Raw genomic sequence first — 25719 nt, 5'->3', positions numbered from 1 at the left:
TTGTTTTGGGTTTTGTTGTTTTGGAAAAGAGGGAGGTGATGTAGTGTTCTAGGTTGAAAGAGGGAGATGATGTGATGTTCTAGAGTGGGCATATGTCACTTGGCTATGTCATACTGTGTTAGTATATTCTAATATGGAATGTACTTGAGGGAGAATGTTACTCCTTGAACACTGTGTCAGTTATTCTTGGGTGTTGAAGGATGGGGTCTCTTGGATACTCTCTACATTAAAGAACCTACAAACAGATCTTCATTGGTTCTGCTTCATTTCTGGATGCTCAACACTTCACAGTGTCACGGAGAGAGTTGGTTGGGACGCGGGCCGGCAATCGGCTCAGCCCCGCGCTCCCAATCGCACTTCAAAGCCCGCGGTAGCGCTGTCACCAAGCTACCACACGCGGCAATGACGCACCTCACGGGATCACCTCAGCGCGCGTAGGGCACCTCGAGGTCCGCGGGAAGGAAAGCGCTCAGACAACAGCCTACTGCACTACACAAAGCATTAACACACGTAATTGCAATAAACATGCCTGAAACCGCTACGCATACTACCATAAACACGTCAGATAAGCGAGGAAAGAAAGAATGTCACTTAACTGACGAGCAGTGAAGAAATAGGAAACGGAAGGGACGTCATTGGGATATATATACTGTGGACTGTCTCAGGATTGGACTGTGATTACCATAGAGACAACCCACCCACCCCCTCCCCCCCCCCCCCCCCGCCCCCGTGGTTCATGGGATGTGTAGCCCGTCATGTTGACTGTGTTTATAGTGTTTTTTTACGATGTTATTTAAACCTGCTATGCATGGTAAAGTGAAGGAAGATATGCATAATCCTCTCCTCCGTCCTGCCATAGAATTAAAGCGAAGAAAGATAAAAGCATAATTCTCGTGTCCGGTTCTGACATAGAATTGCTATCAAAACTCTACAGATCCAGTCTGGCACCTCCGGGGAATTCACATTCACAAGGGAAGGAATCGGCGTTTTTTTAGTCTATCAGAAAAGGTGTTGCTTGAAGGTAAGTAACTCGTTCTTTTTGCAACAGCTAAATAAGCCTAAATAGGCCTTTTGGCAAGGGCTCTTGGTAGCAAAATGCCTCCGTATCTTATTGCTATTAAAGATGGAAAGTCTGAAACCTACTCAACTAATGCAAACTACAGAACTTGTTCCTGGTTTCTGCAAAGATTTTCAACTGCACACAGAGGGACATCCTCTCTTCCAAATAAACTGATATCCATTGTATTAAGAGGGATTATCTCAGAATCTTTCCACTTTACTTATATACACCCTTGTTCGTAAGTTAATCAAAGTAAGTTGGTTTTTGTATTGTGCATTTTTATCAATAATGTAAGTCTGTATTTATTTCTTTACTTAGGTTAAAGTGCTCTATTTTTCAATAGTTGTACATGTGAGTGTTTATTATTATTATTGTTATTATTTAAATGTTGATCCATATTTTCTCCCTTGTTACAGTTGGCCAAGTCCTGCGCTACTTAAAGGAAAGCACAAGACCCAATCCTTTACACCTGGCTCTCCAAACAACTCCACTCTGGGCAGGAACAGTCCTTTGACAAACAGCCCCGGGAAATATGCCAACACTTCAGACTATGCCAGCCCTGGTCGGTACAGCCCAGCCTTTGCAAGCCAAATCCTTCTGTCAAAGCTGCGCCACTTTTCTGATCCATCTACCCTCTAGAACAGGAAGACCACTCTCCAGGGTCAGAAAGCTACATTTCTCTATAGAGTATGCTGTTGCTCATGTGACTAAGAAGCGTGCTAGCAGTCCTGGCCAGTACCCCTTGGGCTGAATTGTTCACTCTCCTGTACTTCTCTCACTCTTCATTCCGTGTTACTAGGGTAGGAATAATCCGGTGATCACGTAGGTAAGCTGTAACCCTAAAGTATTAGACCAGCAGTACTATTAAGTCTACTTTCCAGTGGAAAGTCCTCAGTTGACACATGACCATCAACGAGTTGGGGTTCCTGTATCGGGCTAACTGCCTCTGGGTGGCAGAGCACACAAGAACATTCTAAATTGATACTATCCAGTGAATAGCTTGCAGAGACGACTGGGGCTGCTAATGTGGTATACGTTTATTGGTATGTAGTTATTGATTGGTTTTCTTGCACACTTTTGGCACAGGAAAGGAAGCCTGTTCGCTATGGTCAGACAAATCTTGCTTTTTTTCAGGTCCTGTATTGAAAGACTGCTCAAGCGACTCTTGCAGTGTTGGCCCGTGACCTTAACCTTCTGTTGTACTGTTATCTTCAGGTTGAAACTCCTGATCATTTTCTACCACTCATGCCTCCATCTACCTTTTTCAGAGGGTTGTTTATGCCACAGAACACAATCAGCAATAATTTGCAATGTAACCCCTATCTGAAGAGTGGGACTAAGATGCACTTAAGAACTTAAGCACATTACGTAAGTGCAAGATCAGGGGACCCTTCTACCTGCACAATGCCGTGCGGGGGCGGAACCTTCATAGGAAAAAAGCCCAAAGAGCTTCTCATAACCACTGTGACTTAGTAACCGTTATTAAAGTGATTTCAAATATTTGATGGGTTAATGGCTTGTGCAGCATTCTCCATCCTCTCAATCAGACCTGGGGTATTTCTTGAGTGATTGTGGCTCCTGCTCGATAAATGTGCCCTTCGAGCAGTGCTATCCTTGCTGAACCTGTACTCCACATTAGATTGGAAGGGGTGCTTGTGCACATGCTTGCGCTTTCTGAGTTCTAAATCACTAGTTCCAACTGTTGACATCTTCATAAGAATTGTGACCTTCCACCTCTGAGGTCTGCTTGTCATTTAAATAATGAGCTCTGGTGTCTAACATGAGTGGCAGGATGTCATTAATGCCCTTTTTGCTAAACCTCCTTGAGGGCGGTGTGGTTACTAGTTACGTTTTGTTGGGAGTCTAGCAGGGATGAAAGAAGGTGCTGTAAAACTGCCTTGTGAAAAGACTTTCATCCTTGTTAAAAAGAAAAAAGTTTAATGTAACAATTGTTCTTGTAGATGTTGTTCATGTGAAATATTTTTGAAGCTGTATAAACTGTTGTAGGCACTTTTCTATATTGTTTTTGGTCACACAATAGCAGGAATATTTCTTAAAAAATTAGACTGTTACAAGGTGCGTACACTACATCCTGCCTTCTGTAACGGAGTAATAATGGCATGGTGTAAGCAAGAGTTGCTCATGACCAAGGTTTAAATATTTACACTCGAAGGGTTAATATTCACACAGTGCACTCTTGGATATAATGAAAGCTGCTGCCCTTTCACCCGTTCTTCATGCCTGATGCAAATAGATGTTCTAAACAAATAAGTGCATATAAAATCACTACTGGGGGGGGAAATAAATTGACTTTTCATTTTACCCCAGTAGTGCCCATGAAATTCTTTATTTGCTCACTTTGAGCAAGCTGTGGCAATCTTTATACTAAAAAGGCGAAAGGGGACATTGGATGCCAGCTGTATATGTTGGGCACAAAGCACTTTCTGGGTCTGTGGCCACATCTGCTTTCCAATTCTGTGGGACCAATACACAGTGTGTAGGGGCTAAAGAAACATAGTGGCTCTACCATGCATATTTTTTTATAGATGAGTGTAACAGTGCAACTTTTGGAAATGTAGTGGTTTCGTTTTGTCCACCTGTTGGTTCCTGGGCCAAGCAATTCATATTTTGGCTGCATTTTCTCGCACAAAGGACAGGAACTAATTTCCCTGCTCAAGTCGAGCTGTAGCTGTATTACCTGTGTGTAACTTGTTACTCTACTTTCAAAACTGCACCTGATACACATTTGCAAGCTTTTTAGTGCCTTGTATGTGAAATATATACATATTTTAATTCAGTTTGCTGCTTTTTTTTTTTTTAAAGTGGTAGGGAAAATGAAGCACACTTGTAAAACTGTACCACAGGTTTTTAAAAAAAATTTATTTGGAAGGCGTTTTGTGTAGGTCACTGTTTTGACTAAGTGCGCATGAAATCTGAAACTAAGATATACAGTCATGATGTCTATTTCTTTTGTTGACTGGTGTCTTCCTGTTGAAGTATTCCAACTATCCTCCAAGGCCAATCACCCCTTTTCTTGCTCTCTTGTGTAAGCTGAATGTTGGGACAGAGTGGCACCTGTCCTGAATAATTTGGTACCAAACAGAACACGGGGGGATGGGAAGCACCAACAAGCATTTTACCTTTGTGTTCAGCATCCTTCCATTAATTGTATAGGATCAGCCCTCGCACACCCAACAGATGAAATCACAGGGGAAAAAACCATCAAACCCTAATTTCCATGCACCAGCTTGGCCTTACTCTTTTTTAAAAAAATTATTTATCTAGTTGGGAGGCCATAAAGAGCTTGCTTTCCTTGGCTGCCCCGGTGCTTTTTTGCATTGTTTTCATTAATTTGTTCACTCCTACTATTACATAGCAATTCCAATACACATTTTTGTGCAAATAAATGTAATTGCACCAAGTAGTTGTTTCTTGAGGAAAGCTTATATTTCACAAGATGCTCTAGACTGAGTACTAGAACAGAAGATCTGTTTTCATATCCTAAATAAAGTAGATATTCAGACTAGTGCTGTCATCTTAACATAAAAGCTCAGCACAGACCTAATAATAGTTTTGTTTGCATGGGACCATTCTTCTTTGGGTTGCTATATAGTAGTTCCAAACTCTGTATTTGGGTCCCTTCTTCCCCCGTTTCCACCTTCTATTACTTCCTTTCTGTACCTCCCCAGAATTTACTTTGGTTTGAATGGCAGGTGCTGTTGTCCATTTCTAAGGGTCAGAATTGAGCCTTCTTCATCCATCTCTCTTTCATGTGAGCACCGGGAAAGCTGTTTGCAAAGAATTAATGCTGGAAGAAAATTATACCTCTTCAGTTAGGCTCCAAAGTCCTCCAAACAACACAGGGAATTTCAAGCTGAAACAGCCAAATAATTACAGTTGGGAACCATACACATGACCCTAAAGGAGTCCGTTCTTAAAGCTTGATCACCACGTAAGACCTTTTTAAATTCAAGCATTCACTCTATATAGTTAATGTATTTACCAAATATATTGTTTTTTTGGGAAATTGAGATCCCATTATTCCATGAACCAGCTTGCCAACAGCATTTGAGCAAAAAGTGCTAATTACAAGTACAACCTCTCCTCCTTAGCTATTCCTTGATAGCCATAGTTGTCTCCAGGATCCTGGTGTGGAAGCACCTTTAGTGGTTGAAAAACTCATGGCTGAATAATGTTTTGGTCTCCGCAACCTTTACATCTGGCTTTGTCTGTAAAGGAAGCCTAATTCTTGTTGAGTTTCTTCTGGTGCATTCATTGGTTCCTCAAAGAATCATGTGCCTTATACAGAGCTTCAATTCAAGACACTACACTGTGTGATATGGGAGAGCCATGCAAAATGAACCTACCTACTCTAGGGCTTTGAGCTTTATCTCTGAGATCTAAGTGTACCCACCATCTCCGTCTTCAATATAAGATGCAGGTAGCCGTTAGTCTCTCGTGCTCAGGACCAATTAGAACGAGAGCCTTATCAACATTAAGTTTATTTTTTATAACTCTGAAGGTTCGCTGAGCAGGAAGGGGTGTCGGTTGCAGAGAGAATTTTATGGTAATTTTTTTTATACAATGCAATAGAAACAAGCATTCTGCCCCTGTACAAATGTTACAAGTACTGCGAGTGAGCGAGTAGGATCCCAACTTGCCCACCTGATGTTTTTTTTTTTTTTTTATTGGCCAGCTCCCTATCACATGTTAAAGCATACTATGCTTATTTTTGTCCATTAATTTGTGCAAGACAAACTCAGAGTCTGGGAAGGGGACCATGATTATTTGTTTATTAACATAGGCGTTCTTAAGAAATTAAAGCTGCTTTAACCATTCTGAGAACTCTGTTTGTGATGAGTGTCCTGAATTGCTTTGTATCCAAACGGATGACCTCAAAAGGTTTGAATCCTGTATTCTCATTCACTGACCCTGGTTTCTTGTTCACATCTTCTCCCAAATGTCTGCCTCTTCTGCCATTTTGGAAGGTAATCTTCGGCTCTGATCTGTCTATTCCTCTCAAATGCCAGCTCATGATTTCTTTCCTACTTGCTACTCTTCTAATGCATGCGATGGCACAAGTTTTCCAACATTCATGTTTACTGTAGCCTTGAGTTTATAATTCCAGTTGATTAGTCTAAAACGGAAGTGAGGTGATGAGGCCAACCTACTGGTGTAATCATTTTACTTTGTATACTATTCATCAGTGGCTGGACATCCTACACACCTAAATGAAGGGAGCTAACATTACTACTTTAAGTAGACAACTGCCCATTTTGGGGCATAGGGGTGTAATCAATATGTAGCCATTTTATCAGTAAATATGTGTAGCATTTGGAGGTTAGCACTGACCGATTGCAAAAGGCCATGTAGGTGGTATTGTATATTTTTGTCTATTGCGAGGCTCTTGTTTTTATTCTTTAATTCCCCATAAGGACCTGAGATGTGTTTTAAAGAAATGACACCCATGCAGTCTATAAGGTACTGGTTTATATTTTTTGAGATCAGGAGGCCGCATTACTGGGAGTAGTAAAAACAGTACAGAGTTCTGATCACTGCTGTTTCTGGGCAAGGAAGATGTCTCCAGCATATAATATTTTCTATATATATAGATATAGATATATATATATATATATATATCTTTTTTGTTACTTTTAAATCTTGAAGAGTGCCAACACCAGTGTCAACAATTTTCTGTAAATGTTTGAAGATCTTTTGTTTGTGCTCTGGCCTCCCTACTTGCACGTATTTATGTATTTTTTAATTCTTGTAGTTTAAGAAAAAAAAGTTTATGTACTGGAGTTAAAATAAAGACGCACACAGTATAGTTTACATAGCCCATTGTTTTGAATCTTGAATGAGAACCAAGATGTATTCCCTGATTCCCTTAATTTTACCCCTCCCGCTTCCGTGAAACTGACCCCCTGTTTGCTCATAGGAAATGTATTCATATTTGTGCTGTCTAAATAATTTAAGCACATTGTATTTGCTCTTGGCATTTAATGTTGGTCGCCCTGCTGTTTAGTTGCTACTTAAATGTTCTCATCACTCTGATTAGGATGTACTAATGGATACATCTACTTGCAAATTCCTCCCCTGATCAATATCAACAGGTGCCCAACTGGCTCTGGAAACGTTTCAATGCTGTCCCTGCTGGTAGGGTGATGTCACTAGAGCCATATAGTGCCCACCATGATGCACTGATGTCATTTCCCTCTTCTGCACCCTTCGTTGTGTGTTCGGCGCCCTTCAATTTCTTTTCAGTGCAGTGCTTAGAATGTCACCTAAAAAGTCCAATTCAAGCCTGCAGTGTGTGATTTATCTGTAAAATTCCTCGTCCAACCCACCCTCGTCCCTGATGTAAAGGTGGCCATTAGCCCTATTAAAGGTTCAACTTTATTTTTTTTTAAATGGATTGTTGGACTGCACTGCATTAGACTGATTGTTGTTACCTCATCTGTGCCCCTTAAGGGCGTGAAAAAAATCAGTGGGAAAATGTCAGTGCAGCATGGTTGGTGCTATATGGCTACGATGGCCTCACTTCTGGCATTGAGATGAAGCCAACACGATTTACAGGCCCACAAGAGCTATGGAAGATCATTAACAAAGGTAAGTAGCTTTCTCATTCAGCCTCCAGACTGACCTCATTCTGAGATGGTATTTCTTTGAGGAAGTAGTGCCTCTGTATACTATTGCAATTCTCCCTTCATGTGTGCATGATCCCTGCAAAACTGTATGATCTGAAAAAAACTGCTTTCTGGATTATTGGACCAGCATTTATTCCGAGCCAAGTTTCTGTGATAAGTAGGTTGAGATTAATATCCAGCAACAGATTATCGATGTGTCATCTGCTGTTAACCTTGCATGTGGCTTTGATGAAAGTGCAACCCTGAGTCGTCCCAGGAATATGTAGGGTTTGGGTTGTCAAGCTGGCGCTTTTGGGGAAAGGTCATCGAGCTTGGGATCTGTTCGGTAACGTTGGGTGGGGTTGGACGCTTATTATATTTGAAATGGATGAAGAAAGGTTTGAAGGGTTGGGGAGATAGGCAGGTGAAGTAGCAGAAGGGATAGTATACGTTTCGGACAGAGGAGGGGTCATTTAGGTGGTGTGAGTAAATAATGTAGAAAGGAGAAATTTAGTTCATCGGATCTTGTTTGAATCCTTTAAATAGAGCTGTATAATGAATCGGTGTGATAAAAAATATATGAAGTACACTTGTTAACTAGCATTTTGAGAGCATTTAGTGATAGGTAGGGATGATTGAGTAGGGCCTAACTATTTTGTGTAGCATACAACACACAAAATAAGTAACGGGACAAGTAACTTTAAGCAGAAGAGGTTAAAGTGGGTAGTAAGCTATGGTTTTGAACAGAATGTTTGTGGAAATGGAAAGGATAGATAGAAGGGGAAGAATGAGGTGGACAAGGGGGTTGGAAAGTTGGTTAAGAAGTGTGTGTGTGTGACAGTGAAACTTAGGTGGTAAGAAAGTAGTGGCAAAGCAGTGGAAGGGAGTAATGGGGGAAGATAGCTGGTGGGATATGGGAGTGAAGAGTAGTGGAAGTGAGTTGATAAGTTGCATGTAGAAAGAAGCATAACCCAGGAATTTGTTTTATTGTTGAATGTGGTGTTTACCTGTTGAACAACAAATCCTCTGATGTTTATTATAGTTCTAACACTCGGGTGCAGAGAAGGCAGTCTTTTTTTTTCTCATGCTGCAAATCCATTTTTGCTTTCTAAACGGCAAACATCTGCACAAAACTACTTCAAACTGTAACATGTAGCAATGTAAGAAGACGTACATACTTAGGAAAAGTATCATCATATATAATTGCCAATTTACCAGAGTGCTGAGCTGCGAATGCGATAGCAGGTTAGTTTTATCCGGTCAGGCATGAGGTTTTGCAGATACCTGATTGAAGCATTTCTTACAACAGTGTTCAGGTATTGAACCCTTTACCTGGGTTTCTAACTTTGTTTTTTAGCTAGGGTAAGAAATAGTTAAATTTGTATAATATTGGTGGTGTCTGTATTTACTAAACTGGATAATAGCGTTTGCAGATTCGATTGATTTAGCTTAAAGCTGTTCTGTTACTGGCACTGATTGATTCCATGTGCCACCCAGCATTTTTTCATCTGAGGTGATTGTATCCAACAGTAGCTATTTGAAATGGAAAAAAAAAATAGTGGTCCACTGCTTTTGCAGAATACAAAATTAGCATTGGCTTGGAATAGGCAAGCCCTGAGGTAACATAATCATAAAGAAATGACAAATTTGAAGGCATCTAAGTAAAAGTTAGAGTTGTGTCTTTGGAATAAATATTGTGGACAATAAAACCATTTTCATCTACTAGATTGGAATAGTTGAGATAGAAATAGCAGTGTGGTATTTTCCCCTTTTTCCTCTTATAGTGAAAAAAGGAGGTAGTACTCTGTTGCCCCCGAATACCCATCTCTGTTCCTAAATGTATCCTTTAAAGAGTGTATTGCAGCATTTTTATTGCACTTACCCTTATGTGAGGTGCCAAACCGCTTCCCTTTGAGTAGCATGCTATACCATGCTGGCTGTCTGGTTGGAAAGATTTTGTATTTTGATTTGATCCTATATGGGAAGCGTTTTCATGTCGTGTGAGTGTGATGACCACCGAGGTGCGGTTATTGTGTTATGGGACGTATCACATAGCAGTGTGTTGGATGATCAAGTGCTAGAGCCAGATGCGCAGTTTTATGGTTTTCAGTATGCTGTTAGCTTTGAACAGCTCTGCAGGTCCCTTTTATGTTTCATATGATAGTCTGGCTAGCTGGTTACTGGACTGGGTTGTCCAATCTGAGATTGTGTGTATAGTTGTGGTCCTGAGCTGGCCTGGTTGGAGGGAGAGAGAAGTGGAGAGTTCTCCAGTATTGGGGTGTCTTTCATAGATTCACATGCTTGAATATTCCCCGTCGTCGAAGTGGGAGTCGCACGGTATATAAAAAGCAATAAGTATCATGTATATACATATACATAACCACATAATAGCAAATACATATCCAAATAAACTTTATATATATAATTCAAATAACATATCAAGTGAAAATACCATAGGATAGTATTGACACACAGGAAAGCATTGAGAAAAAGAATCACTTTACTGACATATCCTTGTCGTTTTACAGTCCAAACTCTAGCCAATCAGGCGCAAGCACCTTCTCCTCAGAGGCTCAGGCCCTCAGATTTTCTACCGCACGTCGTGTGAAGGGAGTCTCCCTAAGCTCTGCTCAGTCTTTGGTCTGGTTTGAGTTTTTCTCATCATGTCTTCGAGTAAGAAGTCTCTTTTCCGTCCCTGTTCATCTTGTGGGAAGTTAAGACTTTTTTCTGAGGACCCTCATGAAAAATGTATCTATTGTCTTTATCCCTGACCATAAGGTGGCCAACTGTAAGATTTGTAGAACATTCTCTCAAAAGACTTTGAAGGACAGGGAGGGTCGCCTATCATTGTGGCTTCAAAAACTGAAGGATACGGATAACCCCCTTTCTGAGCAGGAAAGTGTGGCCTCTGTTCGAACAGGAGTCTCCTCCAAGCGTAGTAGTGTTCAGGACTTGCCTTCTCCCTTTTTGAAAAAGAAGAGACTTCATCTTGAGGAAGTGTCTGCAGGCCAAGTCTCTGTTACTACGCCAGCGCCCCCGAGACCTAGCTCTCAGGCGTCTCTGACTCCGTCAGCGCATGTTTCTAGTCAAAAACGCGCAAGAACGTGAGATCTGCCACTTCATCAACCTCGGTGACAACGGTGTCGAGCAGATTTCCTGCGTCGTCGACGACTACTTCGTCGACGTTTTCACTGTCGACAGTGGTGTGCGTTTTCCTAAAGACTATTTCGTCGACGATTCCACTATCTTCTTCGTCGACGACTAGGAAGCTGGCGCTTCAGTCGACGTCTACAGCTTCGTCGACGATAATAAAGAAGAAGTCATCGCCGCCGACAGTCACAGCATCGTCGGCGGCGGCGACAGTCTCGTCGGCGTGAGCTTTGTCGACGGCAGCCTCGTCAACGGCGACTTTGTCGACGGCAGCCTCGTCAACGGCGACTTCGTCGACGATCGCCTCGACGGCGACTTCGTCGACGATCGCCTCGACGACGGAGGTGTCAAATTTTGCAACCATGCCTTTGGTGCCAATGTCTACACCAGCGCCAGGGTCGGTGGACAACTCCTTGATGCAGCGTCGCCATGCTGTGCTGGACTCTGTCATGATGCCACCGGTCACTCGGCCACCTCATCAGCTCTTCCCCTCGGTTGATGAGGAAGTTTCGGGTTCTGATGACTATGTTCAGTCCTCTTTTCGAGATGCTCGTAGTCCTTCTGAGCTTCATATAAAATGCCAAGATTTTGAGGAGGATGACTATTCGCAGGACTATTACTGTCAGGAGCAGGAGCAACATCCCCCTGCACAAGTTCCTATGGCGCAGCTCCCTTTGTCGCTCATATCCAATCTTCAATTTATGTTGGAAGACTACAATCGTCGCTTTCCGGCTTCCTCTCATAGTTCTCCACGTGAGACGCCATCTGCCGTTCCGTCTAATCCTGTGTTGCCAACGATGCCGACACCATCCACACCTGCATTGGTTCCCCCTGCAACAGATGACGTTGGGGATAATCTGGATACGGAGGAGGGAGAGCTTCATGATGAAGACTCTATGGCGGACTGGGATGACTATCAAATCAATTCACCCGCATCACCTCCAACATCGCCAGTGAATTCACCACCTGTCGACATAACAGGATTCCATCAGCTGATGGAAAGGGCGGCTCAACTTTTCACCTTCCCATGGTGGTTAGGGAGGAGGACTGCTTTCTGTACGACTTCAAGTCCCAGCCGCAGAAACAGGTACGGGTTGTGCCCATTATTGACTTTATCTGGAACGAGGGCATTAAGCTAATGAAAACGCCTAACTCCATCCCGGCAGTGCTCCCGCGACTGGAGAAGAAGTACAAGGCCCCGGACTCTTCTCCAGCTTGCTTGGTGTCTCAGCCTAAGCCAGACTCGGTGATCACCCAGGCGGCGCAACGTCGCTCCAAAAATCCATCGTCTCCGCTTTCGTCACCTCCGGATCGTGACGGCCGCTGCCTGGATGCCATTGGCAAAAAGTTTTCGACCATGGCTTCAACAACAGTCCGAGCAGCAAATTCTTTGGCCATCCTCGGTCGTTACGATCGACAAATGTGGTCTGACATGGCAGCTTTGGTTAAGCTTATCCCGGAAGATTCTGCAAGAGGGTGAGAGGGCATCCTCCGAAATCATCGACTGCTCCGTCGACATTGCCTCCACGGGTTTTCGTCAATTGGCTGGAGCGGTTGTTTTAAGACGACAGGGTGGGCTTCGTTCCACCTCATTCCGTCAGGAGGTCCAGGCCAAAATTCTGGACATGCCGTATGACAGAGAATCTTTGTTCGTCCAGCATGTGGAGGACGCTTTGCAAGCCATCAAGAAGGACACGGAGACGGCTCGCTCCCTCGGCACTCTCCAGTTCCGGAAGCAGCCCTTTTGGGGTGCGCGCGTCCGCGGCACCTCCTCTTCCTTTCGTGGGTCTTCTTCCCAGTACCGCTCCTACAACCAAGGACAACAACGTTATTCCTCACAGCCACAGCAGTCTTACAGGCAGCAGTCTGGCAAATCTTATAGAGGAAAATCTAATTACAGGGGAAACTCTTCCAAAAAACAATGACTGTGTACATCAAGGGTTCCCTCTTCCCAGTTTTTCCCTTTCTCCAGTTGGAGGACGAATCTCCCAGTTCTTTTTGAATTGGTCCTCAATCACTTCAGACCGCTGGGTTTTAGACATTATGATGACTGTGAACTATACTGAATGTCAGCGTGAGTGACAGCGTGTGTTGTAACTTCTTATTGCTAAAATTTTTATTTGCGTCGAGAGGTACTGGTTGTACTTCGTTTTTTAAACCTGTGCATCGCCTGCTTGGGGGTCCTGATTTCTACGGAAAAAACTCAATTTCTACATTGTAAATTACTCACGGATGCCCACTTACCCGCACTTTAAAAACAAATACTTTACACACGCTGCTTTCAGCGTGACGATCTCCCGTTTGCTTTTTGGACGCCATCTTGGGGGTGGGAAACCTGCTGCTTGCCACTGCTGGCTGCCATCTTGGGCGGTGCTCTAGCTGTCAAGGGTACACCTCCGGCTACCTACTTAAGGCGCTCAATGCAAGCGCGCAACCTAGATGACGGTGAACTATACTGAATGTCAGCGTGAGTGACAGCGTGTGTTGTAACTTCTTATTGCTAAAATTTTTATTTGCGTCATTTGCGTCGAGAGGTACTGGTTGTACTTCGTTTTTTAAACCTGTGCATCGCCTGCTTGGGGGTCCTGATTTCTTCGGAAAAAACTCAATTTCTACATTGTAAATTACTCACGGATGCCCACTTACCCGCACTTTAAAAACAAATACTTCACACACGCTGCTTTCAGCGTGACGATCTCCCGTTTGCTTTTTGGAGCGCCATCTTGGGGGTGGGAAACCTGCTGCTTGCCACTGCCGGCTGCCATCTTGGGCGGTGCTCTAGCTGTCAAGGGTACACCTCCGCCTACCTACTTAAGGTGCTCAATGCAAGCGCGCAGCGCGCGCGCCGGAGGCAAGCCTGTCTGCGCCTCGACCGCGCCCAGCGCCAGGAATGCTGCCCTGCCGAATGACATACCCGGTAGACTAGTATACAGCAGAGAACTACTGCAGCTGAACCTACCTAAGGGTGATGATTCTCTGGGCGTTAGTCTCTCCTGTGGACTAATTAACAGCCGGTCACTAGTTAAACACTCTTCTGATGCCCATGGCCTCTTGGAAGACCTAGAGCTAGACGCCCTTTTTATCACAGAAACCTGGGCCACGACCGAGTCCACAGTAGCCCTGAGCACGGCCTGTCCCAGTGGTTACAAAATCCTCCATAAACCTCGAAGCCTAGGTCGAGGAGGCGGAGTGGGCTTGATTTTTAAAGACTCATTAGATTTCAGACCTCTTCAGATTGATGAGGTAGGGGGGATAGAAATTATGGGTTTTTCTTTACAGTCTCCCGGCGGGAATTTACTCACAGGGATGTTATGTTATAGGCCCCCGGGTGCAACTACACATTTCCATCTCCTCGCCGATACCATTATTAATCTAAAACTTGCCCACACCAACATGATCATATTAGGCGATTTTAATCTCACAGAGGATGGAGGACTAGGTAGCCAACTGAGAGACCTCCAACATACTTGCTCTAATTTAAATCTCCATCAACTGGTGGCCAGCCCTACCTATCAGAAGGGCCATATTCTGGACCTGGTATTTGCTAACCCAACTACAACGGGGATATCAAGGATTATGCCCTTGAACTGGACTGACCACTCCCTTAAACATATGAGTATGGCATTGCGCCGCTGGAAGAACAAGCCCAGCCAGCAGGGGCTTTATAGGAAGGACAGAGAATGGGCCAAACTGGCCAAAGCTGGCCCTTTAACTCTATCACCAGATGTCAGCTATTTTTCCTCTGCTAAGTCCGTGGATGAAAATTATAGATCTTTCACGGAACAGATAATTAAGGTTCTTGATCACACTGTTCCCTTCAAATCATTAAAGAAGGTGAGGAAGAGGTCAGCGCCCTGGTATAACGAGAAGCTGTATCAACTCAGACTCTCTCGCAGGCAAGCAGAGAGGAAATGGAGAAGAAGGTATACCGAGGACGATAAGAAAGATCTGAGATTGATACAATTACAATATAAAGCTCTGATCTTGAGGTCCAAGACAGACTTCTATGCGAGCTCCATTATCCAAGCTCTGTACGGGACTAAAGCCCTTTTTAAGATTGTTCGCGATCTATCTAATCCGGAGTGTATGAACAACAGAGTAGCTCCCTCACAAGCCTTATGTAACGAAATTGCCTCCTTTTTTCAAGAGAAAATCGCCAACATTGTTAATACTCTACATGACAAAAATCAGGATGGCTCTGAGGAACCCGCCAGTTCAGGCAACGGAGATGTCTCACTGACCGCAACCCTAGACAGCTTTCTACCACTCTCCCAGACAGTTTTGACAGCCTAATAGAAAGTGTGTCTTCTGGCTCCCCTCTTGACCCTCTCCCTTGTAAATTCTGGAAATTATATGGGCGTAACACCTTCCCCGGCTTGAGGATGATCTGCAACCAGTCTCTGATGGCAGGCTCGGTCCTGGACTGTTGGAAATTAGCAGTGGTAACCCCACTGATTAAAAAACCGAATCTGGACCCCTTGGTACCAGCTAACTTCAGGCCGATTTCACTCTTGCCTTATCCGGTGAAAATTCTTGAAAAGTCAGTCAGCAAAACACTGTCCTGCAATCTGGAGGAGAACCTCTTGCTTGACAGGGATCAGTTCGGTTTTCGTCCCGGTCACGGGACTGAATCGGCTCTAATTACCATGCTGGATAATCTTCGAATGCGTGCCGACAACGGAAATGCCATGATTCTGGTGCTTCTCGATATGTCGGCAGCATTCGACACGGTGAGCCACCCTGTTCTGATGGAGAGAATGAAGCAGATAGGCATTAAGGGTAGAGCGCTACAATGGCTTCAATCTTACCTGAAAGGCAGACAGCAGGTAGTCACCATGACCCCTTTTTCATCTAGCAGATCTCCAGTTGTGCACGGGGTGCCGCAGGGATCGGCAATTAGCCCCATCCTTTTTAACATCTACCTGCGGCCCCTGTTTCCCCTAATTAAATCCTTTGGAGTCAGCCTGGTGAACTACGCTGACGATACGCAGCTGGCCTTCTCTCTAGAAGGGGCTGATGCGCTACCTCTGGACCGGTTCCAGCAATGCATAAAGCAAACTACGGACTGGCTCAGAAGGAACTCCCTCCAATTCAATAGTGGTAAAACTGAGGTGGTCTTCTGCTCTCCAACCAGGGTTCCTAAATCTCTCATTCCTGAACTTAGACTCTCTCCAGAGGAGAATCCTCTGATACCAGTCAGTAAGGTACGCAATCTCAGGGTAATTTTTGACGACGATCTTCAGATGGTATCCCAGGCTTGTAAGACCGCCTCGGTCTGCTTCGCCCTGCCAAGACTACTCCGTGGCATTCTACCCCAACTTCCTAGGGAACTGCGAGCCACGGTAGTACGTAGCACGGTATTAAGCAGGCTTGATTACTGCAATTCCCTTTATCTGGGGGCCCCGCAGTATATCTTCCAGGGATTGCAGAGGATACAATCGGCAGCAGCTAAACTAGTGCTTGATCGACGACGTAGCTCCTCGGCTACCGGAGCGCTGAGCGACCTGCATTGGCTCCCGGTAGGAGAGGGTTTCCTTTAAGTCTCTGTGTTTGACATTCAAGGCAGTGCATGGATTAGGGCCTGCCCCTCTGCAGGATAAGCTTGCTCGCTATCTGCCTACTAGGCAGCTCCGTTCTTCCACGGCAGGCCTATTGGCAGTCCCGAGAGTTAAACGTTCTCGGCTAGGCGGTAGGGCCTTCAGTACAGTAGCCCCCGGCATGTGGAATAAGCTCCCTATGAATCTGAGACAGTGTAACTCTTTACTTGAATTCCGTAAGGGACTCAAAACCTGGCTCTATCCCAAGTATAACTCAGAATCCTTTTTCTGTCCTGTCTGCCTTCAGTATGGTTTCATCAGTCTTCAGCGCCAAGATACCCGTATGGTGATAGTCGCGCTCTACAAGTATCCAAATCAATCATCAATCAATCATTTCAAGGGGCCATGCCTTAGAGCAGGGGTCTCCAACCGGTCGATCGCGAGCTACCGGTAGCTCGCCGAAGCCCCGTGAGTAGCTCGTGCCTTGCATGTCAATTTTGTAGCCTATTATTCTCATTTAATGTTTTTAGGCCTTTTTTCATAGCTGTTGCCTGCCCTCACCAAAACCAGCTGCTCAGATTGGCCTAACTGAGCCTAGCGTGGGCGGGGCAGGCCGAAGAGGATGACGCTGTTGCTGAACTGCCTCTGCACATCACTGGTCTTTCAAATTCTGGCACAGAGGTCTTGATCGTGTGCCGAGCAAGCAGCAGGTGAGGCCGGAGTGGAGCAGCAGGTCCCTGAAAGCCTGCTAGCATGGAGGTGGCACAAGCAGTATTGAACTGCTACGAACCCGCGCTTCCTGCCTGACACATTATATCTAAGCAGCAGATAATCGGTAAGCACTGGCCTCCCCAGTAAAATCTTAATCTGGAGTTGCAATGTGCGCCTTTCATACTCAGCCGCTTGTATGCCATAGGCGCGAAAGACTGGGATTCTCTTTTTCTCCCACTTTATAGCTCTGGGCTATAAATCAGTAGAAGCAGGGTGAGTTTCAGTTTCCTTTACGTAAGGCACAATACAAACAAAGCTCTCACCGTCTGCACTCCTAAAAGGAATGTAAATTGTTCCACTCTTCAGCACAGCAATGTAGTTATGATCCAGTGTCAACTCTTTCATACCGTCTGTAGCCAGGTCACTGACCGAGCCCGGTCACACTCGTCCAAACAATAAATGTGTTTATAATATATTCAGTATTCAGTGATAGTGATGTGTGTTTCCGATATTTAACACAGCAGCAGCTCGCTAACATTATTGCAAATAATCTGTCCCATTTCTAATGTGCTATCCTGTTTCATTCTAAAAGAAACTTTATGAATATTGCATGAAATAATAACACAGAATATCTCTGCAAAATGTCCAACACTCTCACGCATCACCCACATTCAAAATAAATGAAAGGAAAATGATATTTAAAGCAATCTGTTTAAAAATTATTAAAGGTCATTCGGGCAATGCTCTCTGCAGACCACTTGTGGCTATCGGGCCCCCTCAAAGGATGGGGCTCTGGGCCAGAGCCCACTTTGCCCATGCCGTCTCTGTTGCTTGCGTATGTGGTAATAACACCAACACTACAGCAGTTTCTCTGGGTTCCAGATCATGGACAGATCTTGAGTATTCTGGTTAAATCCTCAGTTTGGAGGTTGAGTTTGACTGCTTCTTGGGAACAGAGCGAATCTGTTAAGAGTGCTTCGACTCGACTTTCATGAAGAGTCGGATCCCAAAGTTGTTTTACAGATGCATTCATTGTGAGCCTCTGCCCTGGCCTAGTATCTGCATTGGCGAGGCAGTGTTGCAGATTTTATATGCACATTAAATGCTGTCTAAAAAACAAATGGTGTGAAACTCCGCTTTATTAATGACTACATTTAATCATTGAAATAAAGCAGCATTTCAAACTCTTTTTTTCTCCAAATAAATTAGCTCTATCTCAGACGTTATCCTGTTTACAAAGTAAGCTACAGGAGGGTACATACCTGCAGAGACAGAATAGCCACATTATAGAACTGGAAACCTTCCAATAGGCCCCGAGACTAGAGCACCTGTGACTGTTGAAATTGTATTTTTTTTCACAAGCTCATTGAAGCTTGCACTTGATTGGGCCATGTATTAAGTTGAAAAATATGTATTCTACATACAGAGAGAATAAAGCCCCATAACCAATCAAATGAGTTCAAAATTATTTAAATCTGAACCAGGATGGGACATTTTAAAACTGTAAAAAGAAAAAAAAAAAAGTGTGTGTTGAGGGAGAAATAATTGAGGTTATTCATAATAAAATGAGTGTCTTTTTGGAAAACTAGTGACTGCACATATAAGCTGGATTTAAAAAATAACATTTGGTAAGGAATATATGTTGAGGTTTAGCTTTTGCAGTGTGTGAACAAGTTGATCGAGGATCACAAAAGGAGGTCATAGGCTTGTATCCTGCAGCAGCTCGTTACACTTTCCAGGAAATCTGCCATGCAAGACAAGCTTTTGCTTCAGGTGGCTCAACCTGTAGCTGTCTGTAGCTTCAAAAGAGGGAGTGTGGCCCCTTTTGTTCAAACCACATTATGGGCTTTGAAGAAATTTGGCTTACAGTCAATGAAACTGGGCACGGGCGGTCTCTTAAAAAAAAATGCGCGAGGTGCTTGGCCTTTAGTAGCTCACGACGATTTTTACTGATCAGAAGTAGCTCTCACTACAGAAAAGGTTGGAGACCCCTGCCTTAGAGTTTGTAAAAGTTCCCCCACACACCTCTCCATCCGGACCTTCTCCCGCTCACCTCAAAGAACTTTTCAACCAAATCCAGATAATGCTCAAAAAAGGGGCCATCGAAGTGGTTCCGAAATCACAAAAGGGGTTGGGGTTCTATTCCCGTTGGCGCCCCATCCCCGATCTAAGGTCTCTCAACAGATTTCTCAAGGACCAATCATTCCGCATGCTCACGCTAAAGGACATCTGTGAGAAGTTGGCCTGGTATATGCTGTTCACTAATTAAAGTGACCACCTTGTACCATGCCAAGCAACCCTTATGGTGTGGTTGTAAGTCAACCTTTTCGGACCAGCTGCCCTAGTGGTAGCGTAGGCTAAGCAGTCTTTCAGGCTAAACTCGTTTTGGCATGTAAAGCAAGCTGTTTTACCATATGTAACCCCCCCCCCCCCCTTATACCAATGAAAGGACACCACACAGATATATATTCAAAATATATATGTATTTATTACTCAAAGTATCCCCTAGACTCTTTATGAGTACAGGAGCACAAATCGTCAAACAAGAAAGTATTACAATATACAGAAGTTGCACTTTATATGGATAGGCCCTGGTGGCCGATCAAACCATATACTAAAATAGTGGTATAAGTACCACGAATAGGAAAGGAAAAAGGCCTAGGGCCTCTAGAATCGCTGGGCCTACAAGGAGCTAACTTCAGTTAGTGACCAGGAGGTCCACGGGTCGCGTGAGCAGTGAGGAAAGTTACACGCGGGCTCCCATAGGTTTTCAATGGGTGCGTAAAAGTTCAAAAGTTACTGCTAAAAGGGTCTTCTGGTTGAACTACGAAATCAAGACATCAGATCTAGGCATTAGAGATGTTACTCTACACTTGTGCACCGGAGTGCCAGCTTTACCTCACCCACAGGAAGCGGGTGCATAGGTCTCGAAGTGCGTCGGGTTTCGTCTATCTGTTCAATGGAGCCTGATGACAAAGATGCTGCAGGCGGCCGGTCCAGAAGAGATGCGGTGGATCCAAGGGTGGATCGGAGTTGTAGAAGACCTGTAAGCAGAGGGGACAGTGTTCACAGTCACTAGCCAGTGACCGGCGTGGCACCAGGTAGGTACCAGGCGATGTCGGGTGCAAACAGGTGAAGAGGGGTAGCTTGTCTCTGCAGCCACGTGGTCCCTGAAGGTCGGCGACGTCCAGGAGTCGTTTCACGAGCTGTCCCACGCAGGCTCTCGCTGTTGGCGGTGTCGGCGACTCAGAAGATGCAAACAAGCCTTGGCAAAAGCAGGAGTCGCAGGAATGGAAGAAAGCTGATTACTCTGACCAGCAAGGTCAGAGGGGCTGCCCCTTTGGAGGGAAGCAAGGGCCAGTCTGGAGCAACCAGACCAGCGGCGTAGTTTACAAAGATGGTCGCCAAGATGGCCACTAGCCAACGGGCCAGGGTCCGGTTAGGCGCGTCGAATTGCAAAGTGCAGAGGGGCCCCACGCAGATCGTGGAGATGCTGGAGGGCTCACCTTTGGTGCAGATGCTGCTCGGGTTTTGGGCTTCTCAGGTCCCAAAGCACAACTCGGAGGGAGCCTCTGTTGTCGCGCTTGCAGCTTGTCGTGGGTCTTTCAAGATGGCTGGCTCCACGTGTCTCGGTGCCTCCACGGGTTCCTTCTTTGCAGGGACTGTGGATCGGGCTGTGAGAGGTCTGGGGGTCCAGTTCTTGTCGGGCTCTCGGCTCGGGCTCCGGCAGGAGGCGGCGGCAAAGCAGACGTCGAGTAGCTGGTTGGTGCTTGCGTTAGCAAGATGGTCACTCCCTGACCATAGGGGAGATTTCCTTCAGTCTTCTGTGCAGCAGAATGTCGAAGTTCCCGTCTTCTTCTTAGTTTCAAGTTGATTCCAGGATGTCTGAAGTCTTAGGACACAGCTCCTACCTTTAAGCGGATTCTAGGGGCCGGACTACCTGCTAGGTCCCTCCTTAAGGGTGGGACCAGGAAGGGGGGTGGTTACACCCCCAATCCTTTGTCCAGCTCGCCCCAGGTCCGGGGCTGGTGTGCCCCAGGACCGGTTTGAACTGGCATATGCACCGAGGCTCCTTGTGAGCCTCAGGCATGTCTGATTCTATTCAAGCCCTACCTGACCAATACACAAAATCCTGTCTGGGGTGGTGCTCGCACCTCCCCTGGCAGGAAACCCTTTGTCCACGTCTCCAAAGCTGGAAGGAATCCCAGCAGCAGGAGGGCAGTCTGTGGTGGCAGCGTCCAGTTTGTGGAGCTGAGGCTATGTCTGATTTTACCCGGGTTTCAGGTACTGTACATGTCGTGTCCCTCTAGAAGGGTGGAATGCTAACCCCGTCGCCAGAATTGGCGAGGGGTTAGTATTCCAATTCGTATGACACCTTACTCGACATGTTTTGATAAAGCCAAACCAAAGATAGCATTTAACCGCGAGGTTCATAATGCACTTAAGAGTATATGGTATGACGATATCTGGAAACGGTAGAAGGAAGTTGTTCCGACCACTGCAGACAGGCTCAGCTCATGCCAGAGTACTATCTCATATGGAACCAAGCACTCTGCCTTCAGGATTGTTAAGGCCTGCCATAGGAGTGACTTATAGGTTAACATGTGTCCCAGTTAAGGTTAGGTATAGGTATACTACACCTAAGTAAGAGGTGGTTACACCAACTTACCCCAGCTGAGTGATCAGCCAGTTGTGTCAAATTGCTAGGCCAGGCCAGGGGTGGCATAATACATGCTTCAGCCCCTGGTAGGCCTTAGATACACCAATGCCCTGGGTACCTAGTGTACACTGGTACAGGGGCTCACAGGGTGATCTAGTTCCAATGGGTTATGCACCTAGGGTACATGGAGTCCATTTTAAAGAGAGAGCAGATGGGCTGAGACCCTGAATGGCAGGATCTCAGGCCAGCTAAGTCGAAAAACCAGCTAGACACTAGGCAAATAATTGGGGGTAACCATAGTCAGATATCCACCTTCCTACAACATCCTTCAATTCTTCTCTCAGGGCGATTTCATGACGACAATCGACCTTCAGGATGCTTACTTCCATGTGCCAATAATTCCACGCCACAAGAAATACTTACGTTTTCGTGTAGGTCACAGGGATTTCCAGTTCAAGGTCCTGCCCTTCGGCCTCCGCTCAGCTCCGCGGGTCTTCACAAAGATCCTGGCCCCGGTGGTGGCCCATTTGAGACTAACGAGCATACAAATATTCCCGTATTTGGACGATTGTCTCATCAAATCTCAATCCTCCCACCAAGCGGCCCTGGATACTCAGCGCTGTTTCACTCTGCTTCAGTCTCTGGGCTTGTCGATCACCTTGCAAAAGTCTCAGCTCACGCCAGCTCTGTACTAGACCTTTCTCGGCGCCACCATCGATACGAGCAGGGCTATGGCCTTTGCCTCTGCAGAACAGCAAACACGAATTCGACAGCTCGCAAGCTCCATCGCAGCAAATCAGTCAGTTTCAGTCCGCATATTAAAGTCCTTTCTGGGGATGGCGTCCTCCTGCATCGCTTTGATCCCACCTTGCAGACTGAGGAGTCGTACCATCCAGGAGGACTTGGACAAGCAGTGGCGTCAGGTCTCCGGTTCCTTCAACGACCAGCTCGTGATGACAGCCCGCATGGCTCAGGCGCTGCATTGGTGGACTCGTCCTTCCAACATCGCAGCGGGAACATCTTTTCTAACGACGGCACCAGAGCTCGTTCTTACCACGGACGCATGGAAGGATGGGGCGGACATCTTCAAGATTTATCCGTCAAGGGCAAGTGGACAATGGTTCAGCATTCCTGGCACATCAACAGATTGGAGCTGATGGCCATTTTCTTGGCGTTGAAATCCTTCCGCCTCCAGCTCCAGGGGGAGTCAGTCCTCATTCAGACGGACACCACCACCTGCAAGCACTACCTGAACAAGCAGGGCGGGACAAGATCTCCGCTGCTTTCCCGACTGGCTCAGAGGATTTGGAGTTGGGCAATAGTCCATCGGATTACGCTCCTAGCAGTTCACCAGTTCATTCAGGCGGATGCACTCAGTCGGTCAACGTCATCGACCCACGAGTGGGAATTGCACCAGCCGACTCTAGACTTTGTCTTCGGCCTTTGGGGTCGCCCGACTATCGACCTTTTTGCAACCCCACAGAACAGCAAATGCCAGTCCTACGCAAGCTGGTTTCCCCACAAAGGGTCGTGCGGAAATGCCCTTTCGATAAATTGGTACGGGATATTTGCGTACGCTTTTCCGCCGATCCCTCTGATTCCTCGAGTGTTGCGGAAGATGCGGCAACAACCGTGCCAGATGCTCCTCATAGCTCCACGGTGGCCTCGGCAGGCATGGTTCTCGGAGTTGCTCCTCCTCTCCCAATGCGAACCCATCCTTCACCCGAGGCCGAACCTTCTAACAATGAACGACGGGCGGATAATCCATCCGAATCCCAGTTCACTCAGCTTGTCGGCTTGGAACCTGAGCACCTTGAATTTGCTCATTTGAACATTCCACCGGCCTGCAGGGAGGTGTAAAGCTAGGGCGAGGGCGCCCTCCACAGTGAAAACTTATAAGCTAAAGTGAAAGCGATTTTGTCTTTGGTGTGCGTCAGTCCACATGCATCCAGTGCACGCCTCCCCAGAACACATTCTGCCGTTCTTCCTGCAGTTAGCGCAGTCTGGACTGTCACACTCGACCTTAAAGGTCTTTCTAGCGGCAATATCTCGCTTTCGGCAGGACGGCTCGTCTTCTCTCTATTCATCTAGAGTAATACAGCAATTTTTCAAGGGTCTCTTCCGAATGTTCCCGCCCATTCGGCGTCCTCCACCCACGTGGCGTCTTAACATCGTATTGGCTTAGCTCATGAAGGCGCCCTTTGAGCCAATCCATTCGGCGGATTTCAAATTCTTAACTTGGAAAGTGGCCCTCCTCCTTGCACTGACTTCCTCCCGCAGAGTCAGTGACATTCACGCCTTTACAATACAACCTCCGTTTCTTCAATTCAGATCGGACTGTGTAATTCTCTGCACTAATCCGGCTTTCATGCCTAAAGTACCATCCGATTTCCATCTCAATGAACCAGTAATCTTGAAAACCTTTATCCCGCATCCGCAGTCTCCAGCGGAACAGAGTCTACACTCTTTGGACTTAAAGAGGTGCCTTAAATTCTACATCAGCAGAACACAATCCTTTCGCAAGTCGGATCAGCTGTTTGTGGCCTACGGACGCACTTGTAAAGGACAGTCGGTTACTAAGCCCACGATTGCCCGTTGGGTTTCTTCAGCAATCTCCTTTTGCCATCAAAGGGCTGGCAAGCCTCTTTCTTCTGGAGTAAGGGCTCATTCCACGAGAGCAATGTCATCTTCCACTGCCCTGTTCGCTGGTGTACCCATCCATCAGTTTTGCCGGGCAGCTACGTGGTCCAGCAGGCACACGTTCACGAAGCACTACTGCCTGGAGTCGATTAATGAAGCGGACACGGCTGTGGGACAGGCAGTTCTGCAGAATCTGTTTAAATAAGGTGAGCCTCTGCTACTTCCCTCTTCCTTGGGTATTCTCAATTGCGTATTAAATACATTGTCATTGTATTTCATGCAATATTAATACGGCCTTGTCAGCCGGTTGCTGCTTACTGCTCACTATTCTATTCAAGCATGTGAATCTATGAAAGACACCCCAATACTGGAGAAGAACAAATGTTACTTACCTGTAAACTGTGGTTCTCCAGTATTGGTGTCTTTCATAGATTCACATGCGACCCACCCTCCTCCCCTCAGAGGCTCTCTTCTCCTCATTGGACTCTTTTGTCACTCTTGTGCTACGAAAATCTGAGGGCCTGAGCCTCTGAGGAGAAGGTTCTAGAGGGTGCTTGCGCCTGATTGGCTAGAGTTTGGACTGTAAAACGACAAGGATATGTCAGTAAAGTGATTCTTTTTCTCAATGCTTTCCTATGTGTCAATACTATCCTATGGTATTTTCACTTGATATGTTATTTGAATTATATATATAAAGTTTATTTGGATATGTATATGCTATTATGTGGTTATATATGTATATACATGATACTTATTGCTTTTTATATACCGTGGGCCTCCCACTTCGACGACGGGGAATATTAAAGCATGTGAATCTATGAAAGACACCAATACTGGAGAACCACAGTTTACAGGTAAGTAACATTTGTTCTTCTGTAGTAGGGGATCTCTGTGTATAGTAATATTCTGTGAATAGTCCCACCCTTGTGCGTGGACCCCGGAGCAATCGAAATAGTCTCTTAAGGTGTCCTCTTCTGCAGTCCTGCATAGACACTTAAGAGAAAATCAAAGACAAATAATGCAGCCTGACATTAACAAGGCTACACTGGCCAGAACTTCATCCTGAAGTGACAAAAAGAATAGCCAAATAATAATTAAATTTACACATTTAGCTAAGTTTCACACCAAGAGAAACTACCCTTCACAAAACTCCTTTGTCATGATAGAGAAGAAGGGTTGGACAGACAAGCCCCATAGGCTGCCATTATGTGTCTGAAAAAGGGAAACCGTGCCTTTAAGGAACCCTCCAGAGGCGCTCGGTATCCCATGATGCACAGCCAAAGGCAAGTTACGTTCAGTTCTTTTTTCTGGCTCCTGCTAGCAGGACCCTGGAGC

General features: G+C 45.6%; 2 protein-coding genes across 3 annotated transcripts in view; one reads left to right on the top strand and one right to left on the bottom strand.

The window, feature by feature from the left end:
- Nucleotides 1-3857, top strand: part of ANKLE2 (ankyrin repeat and LEM domain containing 2) — a 115210-nt gene extending 111353 nt beyond the window's left edge. The window contains exon 13 of the mRNA XM_085633366.1: nt 1477-3857. Coding sequence (XP_085489492.1) covers nt 1477-1699 — 223 coding nt within the window. The 3' untranslated portion in view covers nt 1700-3857. The remainder of the gene's footprint in view (nt 1-1476) is intronic.
- Nucleotides 1-25719, bottom strand: part of PGAM5 (PGAM family member 5, mitochondrial serine/threonine protein phosphatase) — a 175490-nt gene that overhangs the window by 15604 nt on the left and 134167 nt on the right. Inside the window, exon 6 of one of the 2 annotated variants that reach the window (XM_085633371.1) lies at nt 12363-12643. The exons of the other annotated variant lie outside the window; for it this stretch is intronic. Coding sequence (XP_085489497.1) covers nt 12434-12643 — 210 coding nt within the window. The 3' untranslated portion in view covers nt 12363-12433. Of the gene's footprint in view, nt 1-12362; nt 12644-25719 lie in introns of those variants that run through there. 2 annotated transcript variants of the gene reach the window in all.

Source organism: Triturus cristatus, chromosome 11 (assembly GCF_964204655.1).
Source record: "Triturus cristatus chromosome 11, aTriCri1.1, whole genome shotgun sequence".
Taxonomy (NCBI): domain Eukaryota; kingdom Metazoa; phylum Chordata; class Amphibia; order Caudata; family Salamandridae; genus Triturus; species Triturus cristatus.
The sequence above is the reverse complement of the archived record's forward strand: the minus strand, read 5'-3'. Positions and strand labels throughout refer to the sequence as shown.